Raw genomic sequence first — 14,172 nt, forward strand, 5'->3', positions numbered from 1 at the left:
CAGACTCTGGACAGCGCCCCGCCCTTCTCGGTCCCACCCACTCACCCCAGAAGGGGTCCCCGCAACCCCCAAGCCCACCCCTAGAGAACCACCCACTGCAGCCCCGCCCCTCCCGAGACCCACGTGTCGGGCCCCACCCCGGCGCTGGCGGCCCTTTAAACACCCCCACCCTTACACAGTACCCCCCCAACCCCGACCCGAACGGCAGCCGGAGAGGGACAAAACTCATGGCGTTCAGCCAGCTTCCTCCGCGGATCTCGTGCCGGACTGCCCTGCCCGTGGGGCCTTCCACCCTGGGTCACAGCCCCTTGCGGCCCCGAGCCCGCGGCGGCCCGGCAGAGGAGTGTCGCAGCGGCCCAGCTGCGGGGCGGGGCCGGCGGGAGAGCAGGTCTCCGCCGCTGCCACGGCTGCCTCCGCCTGCTGCTCAGGCTGCCCGCTCGCCCGCCGCTGGGTGCGCTGCACGCGGGGGGCCGCCGCGGTGCAGAGGTTCATGCAGCGGCGGCGGCGGCGGCGGCGGCGGCGGCGGCTGCTGCCGCTGCCGCCGCGGAGGCAGACAGACCGGGCGCTGCCGCCGCCGCCGCCCTCCCCCGGCTCCATGCCGCCACCGCTGCCGCCTCCTCCTCTCCGGCGAGGGGCGGGGGGCTCCGGCCCGGGGTGGGCACCACTCCTCGCAGCGCCGCTCCCCTCCCTGCCCTCCGCTAGGGCCCTGGAGCTGGCGGGGGCGCCCGCTGCCTTCTAGGAGCGCACGCTCTCCGCGCGCCCTGCGGGAGAGAGGGGGCGGGCGTGGGCGGGGGCGGGCGGGCGTCGGGGCAGCCGGGACCCCGCAAGGCGGCGAGAGGAGGGGGCTGCCTCGGAGGATGCCCGGCGGCGGCTCCCCGCTCTTGGGCGCGAGCTGAGCCGGACCCAGAGCGGGCGGCGCGTCGCCATGCCGGTGTGACGGGCGCCCCCGGCTGCCCGCGCGGTCCCCGGCGCTGCCCCACGCCGCGCCGCGCCGGCGCCGGGCGGCAGGATGGGCTGTATCCAAAGCATTACCTGCAAGGCGCGGATCCGGCGCGAGAACATCGTCGTGTACGATGTGTGCGCCACCATCGACCAGTGCCCCACGCGCATCGAGGAGACCTCGCCCATCGTCCTGCGCTACAAGACCCCCTACTTCAAAGCTTCAGCCCGCGTGGTCATGCCCCCCATCCCCCGCCACGAGACCTGGGTGGTGGGCTGGATCCAGGCGTGCAACCAGATGGAGTTCTTCAACACCTACAGCGACCTGGGCATGTAAGCGACCGGCCGCGCGGAGTAGGAGCGGGCTTCGTGGCAGGGTCTCTCCCCACCCCGACCCTCCTCCCCAGCTCCTTCTTACTGCTCTCCCCATCCTTTTTATAAACCTTCCTCCCGCCTCCTTTTCCATCTCCCTCCTCCCTACGCTTTTGTCTCAGTGACAGGGCTGATGTGTGTAGGGAGGCTCCTCGCGAAGGCATTTTCTCGTAGTTTGCTTCTGATTCCCTATGAATGCTAGGAGCACGGTGCGGGGCGGGAAGAACGCTCTGAGGAGGGTTCAAGAGACGGAGGTGGGGGTGGCTGGCTAGTGCCCTGGGAGTTTCGGGGCGCCGTCTGTGGTTTGCAGGGCTTCTGGGGAAGAGTTTGGGGGGACCTGTAGAGAGTAGTGGAGTGCTGGGGGCGCGTGGGCTGTACCGCGCGTGCTTTGGAGAAACCCGAGCCGGTTTGGAGAGGAAGGTCCCAGGCGTCCAGCCTGGACTTGGTCTGCCCTTGTTCCTTCGACTGTTGACTTCGAGTTCTTGTACCCCGAACCGGAAAGCCTGGAGGCGTTTCCATCCGGAACCGCACACCCGACAGCCACCTCTCTGGCTCAGCGCCCTCCTGAAGAGTACTGGAGGTGGTGGGAGTGGGAAGGCTCCGGGCGCGTCCCAGCGGAGCGAGGCTGATGGCCTTGTGCGAGCAGCCTCTGATTGGCGTGGTGCGATACGTGTCTTTGCTCAGTGAAAGTATGGGTCTCATGTCGGTCTAGGGTCTTTACTTACTCCAAAACTTTATTCTCCGGCGCTGGGAGGGATTCCCCAGCGCCCACCGCCGAATTCTGTCCGAGAGATGGGAGCTCTCCAACTTCTTTCAGCAGCGCCGCTCGGCGCGCGCCTGGCTCCGCAGCTGCGGTGGAGACCCGGGATCGCGGCGACTCCTCTGCCGCCAGGGGCCGACAGCCTGCCCCGGAACCGCAGGCTGCTGACAGTCGCGTCCAGGACTTTTTTATTAACTAAATTTTCATAACTCCCTGCCAGACTCCTTTCAGAAGTACACTCTACACAGTTGGCAACTACAATGGCTAAAAGGTTTGGGGCCTGCATTTTGCCTGCTGTTACAATGTAGGTCTAAACACCCTAATTAGCTTGCAGCCCGTAGGGAAACCCTCTTCTGAAAAGTCAGCCTCATTTCATTAGTAATCTAAAACTCCAGAGTTCCCAAGGTTCATCTTTTGAATATGGATATAAGGTGGGAGAGTTTCCATTTTAAAAGGTCAAACTATCTTTTTAACAGCAGTTTGCAGGCTTTTTATTGCACTTTGGGAGCATGTAAGTTAACACTAGTCATAGGTGCTAAAAGGAATTCTGACAGGTTGCTTTGTCTCTCCCGGCTTCCACTCCCACCCTTTTCCCCACCCCAGAGAGTCTGACCTTTCCTCTCTAATCATAAAAATACAATTCTGGAGAAAGCTCCTTCCTAGGGAAGATGTGTGACAGCCCGGTTTACTCCGTCTCTGCACCCGGAGTGTATCTTGTCTTTCTGGAAGGCAGCTGGATGTGAGAAATAGGGGAAATCTTATTTGGGGTGAATTCTGGTGGCTCAGATGGTAAAGAATCTGCCTGCAATTCAAGAGATCCTAGTTCAGTCCCTGGGTTGGGAAGATCCCCTGGAGAAGGAAATGGCTACCTACTCCAGTATTCTTGCCTGAAGAATCACATGGACAGAGGAGCCTGGTGGGCTACAGTCTCAAAGAGTCGGACACAACTGAGCAACTAACACACATGCCATTTACAAACATACAGCCCCTCAAAAGAATTATTATATCTGAACATGTGTGTCTTTTAAAGATTTTTTTTTTTTAAGAAACTCATTATTTCCAGCTAAATCAGAGAAAGCCCCAGACAGGGCAAGGGCACCCTCACGTTTGTTCTCTTGGCCTGGCCCTAACGGCAGTGTGCAGCATTGGTTGGGGGCAGTAATTGCAGCCTGGGGCCACTCTGGGAGACACGAGGTGGGACTGAGCCGAAAGTCTTATTTTTCCCAAGACTGCACAGCCAAGAGTCTCTGCTGCCTCACATCTCCTGTAAATTAGTAATCTGAAAGTAAATAAATCATTCTTTCATAAAAGAGAATATATTCCACCTCAGGAGAAGCCAAGGTGAGGTATAAACAGACATGGTAGTTGAACTTCCTTGACTCTATGAGATGTGTCTACATGGGAACCCACTTTAGGGTGTGAGTTGGTGTCTGCTCAGAGGGACACATTCTCCCTGACCCTTCCTTGCTGAGTTCTTGCCTTTGGGATTTGGAGGGGAAAAAAAGTTCTGCCTTTAAACTACCACTTTCAGTATTTTAAGATTCTTGCTTTTCATGTTGTTGTTGGCGGGGGACAAAAATAGTCCCCAAGAAATCATAAAACATATTATTTTAGATTTGTGTCCAGGGGCCTCCTGTCTTTGTGGCTGCAATAATGGCTGTGTGTGTTTAAGGCCTCTTTGGAGCCTGGATTTGATTGAACCAATTTCCACGAAATGTTTGAGCCCTGAAAACTTGGCCAATGTAAACTTTCTGATAGAAACCCATATTGCATTAAAGTCACTGCAGCCTATTAGTTATTATGTCCATTTTAGCCAGTACCTTGAGTGGAGAAAACACCACAGGCTGAATTCTCCCCCCTGTGTAATGCTCTTGTTACATGAAGTATGGTATGATGAGAGACTATAGGTTATAAAACTGCCTTTTTCAACATTTAAAAGGGACTATGCCAGAGGAAACCTGCAACTTAAAATGCCAAGAAAATTTATCTATAGGTTTAAAGAAAACATGAGCTTTCATGGTTTAAATTTCTCCACATTTCCAAGAAAGAAAAGGCTTCTACAAGAGCATTTGAAGTAGCTGATGGTCAGGATGGCCAGAGCTTAATTTGAACTTTAACTCAAGTGACTTGAAACTCCCTCTAGTGATTCTGTAGGAAGCAGGCTATTAATGCTTGTGGCCCCCATTTCTTTCTCATTTGGCCCTAATGAACCTGCTCCTGCAGCCCTGCCAAGACTGCTGCAAGGCTTCATCCTTCAGGGAGGAAGAACCACTGGATTTTCTCAATCAACCCATCAATAAACAAATGTTTATTTTACCAACTGCCTCTGATGTACCAGTGCCAGCAAAGAAAACAAAGGAATAAGCAGGCAGCTTCAGTGTTCCTCAGTGCAGGAGGTAAGTAGGGGCACAGGCAGAAAAGGCCAGTGCTCCCAAGTAATATAGGAGAAATGCCAGAGAAAGGGACCAGGCCAGGTATTCTCGATATGTAAAAACTCAAGCTGGATGCAAGGGACTGGTGAGATTCAGCCAGGCAAGGAGGAGGGGCTAGTTCTAAAGGGCAAAACCAGCAAATACATGGAGTAGGCAAATATAAGGGGGCGCACAGAGGCAGTAGAGGAGCTTTCAAGGTGAAGAACAGTGGGCGATAAGGTCAGAAAGGGTCTGCTGGGAAGGCCTGGAAGAGTAGATCTAGAAAAGGGAAGCTTGAGATCAGATCTTCTTAACCAAAGGAGTATGAGGAAGCTCTTCATACCCTTTCAGTGCCTCTTGGGCATACAGGAGCTTTTCAGTAGAGACTTAAGACCTTTATGATAGAACAGGGTTTGTTTTATTTTCTAATTTATTGATATAGTTGACTTACAGTGTTGTGCCAATTTCTGCTGTACAGTGGAGTGATTCAGCCTACATATGGACAGGGAGGCCTGGCATGCTGTGATTCATGGGGTCACAAAGAGTTGGACACGACTGAGCAACTGATCTGATCTGATCTGTTATTTGGGGGGGCTCAGCCCATAAAGAATCCACCAGCAATGCGGGAGACTGGGTTCAATCCCTGGGTTGGGAAGATCCCCTGGAGCTGGGCATTGCAACCCACCCCCGTATTCTTGTCTAGAGAATCCCACGGACAGAGGAGACTGGCAGGCTACAGCCCATGGGGTCACAAAGAGTCAGACATGACTTGGAGGACTAAGCACAAGTACATATATGTGTACACACACACACACACACACACACATTCTTTTCTGTTACGGTTTATCACAGGATAGAGTGCAGTTCCTATACAGCACGGTAGGCCCTTTTTGTTTATCTGTTGTATGTGTGATAGTTTGCATCTGCTAATCTCAGACTCCCAATCCATCCCTCCCCCCACCCCATGATGGAAGTTTTGAATGCTCGAGTACAATACCCAAGAGTAAGGAGTGGGGTTCATGTGCCAAAGATGCAGGCAAAGCTGAGGTCAGGGGGAGAGCCGGCAGCGGCTGAAGGCCCTTCCCGCTCCCTCCCCGCCTAGGTGTGGTGTCTTCTAGAGCTGTAAGGGTCAGCTGTGGTCAGCTTAGGGCTGACAGTGTAGGGCTTGGAGAGCCTTGGCCTGGGTGCAGCTTGAGGAGCTGGGAGCTTACACCTCACCTTCAGGAGACAGCTCCTGCCTGTCTCTCTCCTCCTCCCGCAGAGCCAACATTACTGAGGGTTTGACTATCCCCACCCACCTCTGTTACCGTTTAAGTTTATTCCAAGCTGGTTTCTCTCAGTTCCAAATTTGCGCTTGCTCAGCTCGTCTGGGCTTTCCATATTTCCAGATCCAGCGGACACTTACCTTTTCATCAATATTCCGCATGACAGCTTTCCTGTGTCTTGAGTCACTTCCATCATTTAGCCCTCCTGCTGTTTTTCTGGCTGTTCCTCTATCTGACCTCAAAGTGCAGTTCACTGGGACACTTCTCATTCTGTACTGGATGGATAGTTATTTCATCCATCCCAAGGGCACCAGATGGCCTCTGGGACAGAGTCACCTGCAGTACAGGCGTATGTGTCTACACAGTGTCCACTTGGCTGGCTGGAAGAAATCTCAAGCTCAGCGTATCCAAACCTGTGCTCTCGATCTCCGCTATAGCTCCCACCCAAAAGCTGCACCTCTGCCATTCTTTCCCATCTTAGTAACACCTTCAGTCCCTGGGTTGCTTCAGCTGAAAATCCGTTTGTCACTGTAGATATTTCCCCCGACATTCATTCCATTATCAAATCCTGCTGATCCCATCCCGCAGATAACTAATCCAGCCACCACTTTCTATGCCCACCTCTTCCAGTGTAGGACATGTCACCATCCCCTATCACTTGCTCCGACACAGGATTTCTGACCAAACTTGCCACTTCTGTTCTTGCCCTCCCCCATATGTTCCAGCCTATCCCCCATATGATAGTCAAGTGACATTTTAGAAATGTAAATACTGTTGCTTTCTTGCTTAAACCCTTTAATGGCTTCCCTTTACAATCCCAGGATGAAATTTGCAAATCTCTTCCCACTCTGAATGTCTGTTCTTAAGCCTCTTCAACCTTTTTTCATTTCTTCAGAGAAACTAGCTTCATCCTGATTCAGAACTTCTCCATGTGCTGCTCTCTGTCTGAAATGCTCTACACACCTACCCTTTTCTAGCAAATTCCTACTCCTCATTCAGGTCTCAGCCGTTACCTCAGAGAGGCAACCTTGAGTTCATAGTTTATATTAGGGTTGTCCTGTTCTCTTGAATAACACACTACTCTTTTAGTTGTTACCGTTAATAAGCCAGTATTTATATGTTTATGTAACTTCTGATTTATCTACAAGACTGTAAGCCCCATTAAAGCAGGTATTATATACATTTTATTTCTCTGTGAATAGTGCTTGGCCCATAACAGGTGTTAAACATTTGATCAAAATAAAGGAGCCCTTTTTCTAACCTCAAATAGTCTGTGTCCCTTTCAAAAAATCATGTGTCTCTGGAAAATTAGCCTTTCATGTAAAACCTAGTGCTAATTCCACAAATCTCTCCAACTCCCGACACTCCAGCAGTCGCTTGACACACGAGCAGTTGAACTCCACCGTGCTTTTGTGTCATTTTGAGCTGCATCGTCCCGTGAGATTCCCTGCTCCTCAACCCAGGGCACGTGTATGCCGCTCCCCCTGTTTCCCTGTGGTCTTCTGCACACCAGGAGTGGGGTTCAGTAAACACTGAGGCTTGCCTGTCACGTTGCCTGCTGCAGAGTGGCATTCAGCTGAATGCCATGTCCCATGCCCAAGGAGCTGGGACATGGAAGCCGTGTCCTAGCACAGCTCCACCTGCATCATCAACTCATAGCCTGAACTCCAGGACTTCTGGAGGTGATGGTCCTAGCCAGGCCGAGTAGGGCGATTGCCCCCCCTTGTTCAGGGCAGCACGTGCAGCATAGCTTTGAGCGTGGCCCTCACTGGTCATCGAGATGCCTCCTTCAGGCACTTTGCTCTTGCGTCCCAGGAGCCAGATGAGCGTGAGGTGCAGTGTCCCACCAGGCCCAGTGCCCCTCAGCAGCTGGCGGCCACGTTCTCAGTCTCCCTGTGGAGACCAGAACCGACACCCCTCCCCCATTCCCATGACGCCCCCAGTCAGGGGCCTTATTATCTGGAAGTAGTGAAGGCGGATCCTCACCAGAAACGATGGGGACCCCTGTCCCAGAGCATCAGATGGGAAAGCAGGATGCAATTCCCTTATTAAAGTCCTGAGTGCCCTTGAAAGGGAGGCAGCCTAACCCTTTGCCTCTAATCTTCTCCATCTCGGCAAAAGAGGAGCAGCAGCAGATTAGCTGGTCTTATCAGGAAGCATTAATCTCACTGGAGATAAAGCACAACTCTGGAGTTGGAGGGGGTTAGAGGAACAGGCAAGGAAACATGATTCAGAAAAAGAAGGGGAGCAGTACGTGGGAGTTAAAAACAAAATGTGGCTTGTGTAGCATGGGATGCTGAAACAGCTGCGCTGGGTGGAGAAAGCAGGACAGGTGAGCTGGGAGGTGCGGGACTGCAGGGTGTCAGCGACCTTCCCCATGACAGCAGCGGCAGATACTGTTTGTGGGGTGAGGTCTGCACATGCTTCATGATCCAGGTTAAAGGAGGCTGCCAGTTGAGTCAGGAAATGCAGAATCTAGTGTAAGATGCAAGATCCCAAACATCCCCTTCCCTCTGATTTGTGGAGTGCTGCGATCTTGTCTCATCCTCCCTATTATGACCCTGGGAGCTAGATGCTCTGATTATATCTGTTGAGAAAACTAAGGCTCAGGGAGTCAGAGGACTTGCCTGAGATCATGCATCTAGTTGGTGGCTGAGCTGAATCTTTGTGAGAGGGTAGGGCCAGGAGGGTGAGATACCAGGTCCATCCATTGCTGAGCTCATTCCCTGGGAGCAGGGGGACACCTCCTCACCTCTCAGGGACCCAAGCTGGCCAGGACTGCAGGTTTTAGTCCTGTGCTGTCTCCTCCAGGATCTTCCCTTGGGCTCACATGTCAGCCCAAATGGGCAGCCCTGGACCCCAGACCCCTCAGTTATTGTACTTGTGAGCCCTTTCATCCCTCAAACTCTCCACACAATTGCTGTTTGGACAGATGATTAAGAGGAAAAAAGAGGACCCCCTTCTGGTAGTGGGAAGGACCCCTGGCTCTACCCTCACTCATTGGACTTTCCGCTGGCTCCTAGGAATTCTTATACTATTATTGCAAGGTTCACTCAGGCCTAGCTGTGTGGACTGTGTGCGCTGTGTTAGCTGTGTGGACCCCACTCCCTCAGCAGCTCTGACACAAGCCAGTTGGAACTGTCCACTGTGCCAGTTGAGGGTATACCAGCTCTCTTTCCAGCACAGGGATTTGAGTCAGAAGACCTTGGATTTGATTCTGAGCCATATGACCTTTGGCAAATTCCTTAACAATCAATCTAGTGTCTAGTTCGCATTCATGTAAATAGACAGCAAAAAGTCCTGTGCTGTCTACTTGGCTGGGGGTCAGGAATCAAGTGAGATGAAAACTGTGAAAGTGCTCTCCAGACTGGTGTATTGTGCACGTGTTTTTTTGTTTTGTTTTTTTTTATAGCGCATGACTCTTGTTGGGCTTCCCACGTGGCTCAGCAGTAAAAAATCTACCTGCCAATGCAGGAGATGTGGGGTCAATCCCTGGGTTGGAAAGATCCTCTGGAGAAGGAAAGGGCAACCCACTCCAGTATTCTTGCCTGGAGAATTCCATAGGTGGAGGAGCCTGATGGGCTCCAGTCCATGGGTTCGCAAAGAGTCAGACATGACAGAGCAACTAAACAGCAACATGGCTGTTGTTACTAGAGGGTGACTCTGGATCAGCCTCAAGGAACAGGGAGGTTGTGGCTTCCCGCACAGAGAGAAGCATTCACACTCTGGGGAAGGGTCCCTCGTGCATCAGCCACACTCCCCCAAGTGCCACTCAGAGTCAGAGGGGAGGAGAAAGGCTCACTTTATACTTCAGATCCAGGGCTGTTTTTCATTCATACTCAGAGGAAGGGGATAGCTGCTACCTTTTGTCCCACCCAGAGGTTGCCCTCCCAGATCTGCTCTGAGCTGTGGACTCTGGGCAGCAGCCAGGACCCTGCCGCTCCCAGTCCTTGGCGCCATGCCTGCATCTCAGCCAGGTCCTCATGGGGACTGCCAGCCCTGCCCCCAGACCCCCTGATGTCAGTGTCAGTTAGGCCCCAGATGAGAAGTCAGGGACTTGGGGCTGGAGTGATACTGTGCTGTCCCTTTTCAGGAAGGTCTGGAGTTTCCAGCCTGAGTGGGCAATGAGACCCACACCTGAAATAATTTGTGTCCAAAACTATTTCTAATACATTCTTCCTGATACATCTTATAGTAGATCTTTAACTTATACTTTCATGAATTTGTCCCTTTAGAAGGCAACCTCACGTAATCCTGAAATCATGAGACCTATGTAGGACAGCCATTTTTCCTATTTTAGATAAGCAAGCTGATTAAATAACTAATGTACTCAAGGTCACTCACTGTGGCAGGCACTGGTAGAATCAGGGCTGCCTCATGCCCTCCTGTGCCAAGTGCATGGTCTGTGCCAACCCTGTACAGGAGGTGGGGATGAGAGAGGTCATCCCCGGGGTTGTGTACATGGAGCCCCAGGGGCAGTCGGTGCACAGGCATTTTGGAGGGCATCATTTATGGTCTCTGAAGATAAGAGTGGGCAGATAGGAACATCCAAATGTGTTCCAAAAAGGCAAACAGAAATTTTCAGGCTGTCCAATTAAGCAAAATAAATAAGGCCGTGTGTCACCTGACGGCGCCTCGGTGGGGTTACTGTGACAAGCCTGTCTCAAAAAGCCTCTGGCTGACTGACTCTCTGGAGACCTGACTTTTCCAAGCTGGCGTGTGGGCTATGTCAGGCCAGGGTGCCTAGAGGCTGTCAGAAGTCTGGCTAATGGGAAGCAATAAATCGGCATCCTCAGTCAGCAAGCTCAGCAGCATCCTGAAGGGACAGGCAGGCCAGGGAGGTCACGGTTTGTGGGCACGAGTGGTGACAGGGACAGCCTTTGGCAAGGCTGGAAACTGCCAGAAACAGGCAAAGGAAATGTTCCTTTGCCCTGGGCATGGGTAAGGGGAGTGAGTCAGGATCTGGCATGTGTCGGGAGGGAAGGATGAAGAATGAGAAGTGGCTTTCTCCCTCCTCCTCCTCCCAAGAACCACCAGCTGAGCCTCCATTCCAAAATGGCAAATGACAGCCTTCACACCAAAGCCTGGGCAACTCGCTTCAAGACCAGGCTTTAACTGACTCGAATATCTGAGGCTCTTTCAAATTTCCATAAATAAACTTCACTGTTTTTTTTTGTTTGTTTGTTTTTGTTTTTTGAGGAAGGATAAGAGATTTGTGCTAAAGAACTAAACCCAAATTCCTGTTGAAGATGTCTTCCTGACCCTTGGAGCCAGGGAGCTTGTCTTCCTGGGACACATGTACACTTTAAGAAATGGGCAGGCATTAGGCTATTGTCTGTCTCCCACGAGGCTGTAAACAATGTATTCAACTTAATGATGATCACAGCCACTGTTTATTGAAGACTTCGCCAGTGCTAGATACTTCGTATGCTCTGAGAGCCAGGTACCATACTATCCCCACATTAGAGATGACAAAACCAAGGCCCAGAGAGAGTGGGTAACTTCCCTAGCATTAACCAGCTCACAAGCAACAGAGCTAGGATCAGAACCCAGAATTCCAGTGACTCCTTACGATGTTTCACTGCTGCATTAAGGCCAAATGGTAGAGTGAATGGATGAACACATGGGTGAGCAGAGAGCGTTCAATATAATGCCTTGAGTGCTTGCCTTTGTCCTTGCTGTGGAGACTCAGGGAACAAAGCGTTTAAATCACTTTGGAAGCAGCCAGTCTCGTCGCCTCCCAGCTGGTTTGCTCAGCTGGTCCAGGCATGTTAATGAGATCAGGGTCTTGGGGTCAGACCCAGGGGACCCTCCCAGCACCCAGGTCAGCACTCTCTGCCCTTCCAGCTGCCTCACACAAGACTGCTTCCAGGTACCAGTCATAGCAGACTCTAGGTTACAGGGCAGAGGCACAGCCGGGAAAATGCGAGTCAACAGAGTCACCCTTGACTTAGGGGTGTTAGGGCCATGTGAGAAATCGTGTAGCCCAGCCGCTCACATTACAGACGGGGACAGTGAGCCCCAGAGAGGTGCACTGACACAGCGAGTGAGTGCTGGAGCCGGGAAGAGACCCGGGTCTCTCTGACTCCACAGCCAATGTTCTTCACCACCAGGCTGCACTGGGCCTGACGGGGAGCAGGTAGCTCACTCCATGAGTCAAGGCTGGTGCACCCCGGTCTGTAATGCAGTCATCAGGGGTCAGCGCCACCTATTTCTCGTTTGTTGAGGGTCCGAGTCTGTGGGCCGCCCAAGGGAGGCCAAAGCACAGCCCTTCTGCACAGAGAGGAAGTCAGATGGGCCCTGGGGAACAGCTACCCAGGTGCCAGGAGCACAGAGACCAGCCTCTTCCCAGTGTCCATAGGCAGTGATTAGCAAACCAGAAAGGAGAGGGGCTCCCCGGAGACGCCCGGCACAGATGGCAGGAAACGGGAGGGCTTGGCAGCCAGGGGAGGAGGCATGCATGGAAAAATTGAAAATTGAGATTCGGCCTGGATGCCCAACAACCCAGAATCCATTTCCTCCCCCCTCAATGCTCCCCATCCCCAGCCCAGGTGCCGAGGCCATCCCCGGGCCCCTGGTCCCCTGCCCACAGGCAGCAGGGTAGCTCCAGGGCCCCTGGCAGCTCCAGAAGAAATGAGATCCAAGTGATGTCAGAGATGGCAGATTGTGAGGGGGCCAGGGCCCTCCCCTGACAGCAGGGCTCAGCTGGGTGGCCCCTGTGGAGCGGGAGCAGATGGGGAGTCTAAAAGGGAGATCCTGGAAGCCTGGAGACTGTTTCTATTGTGGCTTTTAGTTGGGTTTTCTCCTTTTTTTTTTTTTTTTTTTTTGTGAACTCAATACAGTTTAGCATCGGGTTCTGATCCAGTTTTGCTGTGTCTGCTTACTCTAAAGGAGGTGAGGGCGGGGAGGAGCAGGAGCGAGCAAGCTGGGCTACAGCACAGTTTGCTTTGTCCTTGTTGGGATCTGAGGGATGGATTAGAGGAAGAGGGAGCTGAGTTTGTGCCTCCAAGCAGCCTGTCACCTCTGCCTATCTGGCTGAATCCAAGATCTTTGCACCACTCCAGGCTGCCTCTCCTGAGGAAGATGCTAGAAATTCAGCATGATGTCAGGGAGTCTGCTTTCTCTACACATGGTCCCATTCCAGCGTTAGCCCTCCCTTTCAAAACCTGTACTAGTGACCTACCTCTGGCATTATCTAGAGGCCTCCGTGGAGGAAGAGGCACCTTTAGGTCTCCTGTCTAATCAGCCTATATTTGGGAAGGCTTTGCCTGCCTTTATCCCTGTCCAACACTTGTGCTGTCTCCGTGTCCATCTCAGTATCTCCCTGCTTGCCCTCTGACCCTGTTTCTGGTCAGGCGCTCTTTCAAGCTGTTGGGCTTTAGCCAGATGCCTGCTCCCAGGCGCCCTGTCTCCTGGCCCTCCTTGTCAGGCTTACTCTGTCCCTCTGATGGGGAGACACAAGTGCAGAGGGAGCTGCTGCCAGAGAAGCTCACACACGCCTCTGTCCTCCTTGGACCCTCCAAGCCTGTCCTGGACTTCCACCTTTGTCTCTTGAGTGAGCATGATCTCTGTAAAGAAAACTGCTTGTGCCTTAAATGGGCAACTAAACTAGTGTTCTGGAGGTCTGATGAGGCAGCCGGAAGAGCTAGAACCAGAGCACCAGAGACAGCCTCAGAGCAGGTGGGGGCAGGGATGAGGAGATCAGTGTGACAAGCCTTCAGGCCTAGGCAGCACACAGTCTGGAGCAGGGAGAGGGGGCATAAAAGGAGGTTCAGAACCTGCTTTACAGCCCTTGGCTTCCCAGCAGCCATCAGAAAGGCCTGGGTGTCCAGATCAGACCCTCAGACAGAGAGGACAAGTGGCAGGGATAGATGGAGTCCCGGGGAACCATGGGCAGCCTCATTCCTGCCCAGCATGCCGAGATAAGCTCTGGACGCTTTGTCTTCCCAGGTGTGAACGTGGGGGGGACTGGCCCATCCTTGTTTGGACCCCACCCCACCGCACAGCCGATGCCACAGAACAACCTCCCGCAGAGGCTTCCCTGCAGAAAAGCCCCCGCAGGAAACTTTCTCCACATGGGTAGTCGAGCTGAGAGGCTTCTGAGATGGAAGGGAGGACCGGAGCCGGGAACTCCAAAGTGGTCTCTCTGCAGCCAAGGCAAACATCCTCCTGCCCGAGCCAGTGCCGGCTCCTCTCAGATGTCTCTGGAAGAGTTCATCTTTTCAGGACCTAAATCCCACCGGGAACCTAGACCATCTGGCTACTAGTGGGGTTGCTAAATCACTGTTGAAAAGACTTTCAGAAATGGACCTGATGCATAATTAGATGGAGAGTTGGACCCAGAGCAAGGCTGACAGAGAGGGGTCTTGCAGATGTAGTGCCAAGGGCCCCTCTCTCCTGCAGAAACCCCAGGCCTCACCGCCGA

At 52.9% G+C, this 14,172-nt stretch overlaps 1 protein-coding gene across 3 annotated transcripts in view; it reads left to right on the top strand.

The window, feature by feature from the left end:
- Positions 1–597: 597 nt before the first annotated feature.
- The window catches only part of FAM78B (family with sequence similarity 78 member B), a 105,810-nt gene continuing 92,235 nt past the window's right edge, over positions 598–14,172 (top strand). For 2 of the 3 annotated variants that reach the window (XM_024986126.2, XM_024986124.2), the window contains exon 1: positions 598–1,272. In XM_024986126.2, coding sequence (XP_024841894.1) covers positions 1,010–1,272 — 263 coding nt within the window. In that variant the 5' untranslated portion in view covers positions 598–1,009. The remainder of the gene's footprint in view (positions 1,273–14,172) is intronic. The other variant, NM_001206587.1, reaches the window with a different exon arrangement.

Source organism: Bos taurus, chromosome 3 (genome assembly GCF_002263795.3).
Source record: "Bos taurus isolate L1 Dominette 01449 registration number 42190680 breed Hereford chromosome 3, ARS-UCD2.0, whole genome shotgun sequence".
Lineage (NCBI taxonomy): Eukaryota > Metazoa > Chordata > Mammalia > Artiodactyla > Bovidae > Bos > Bos taurus.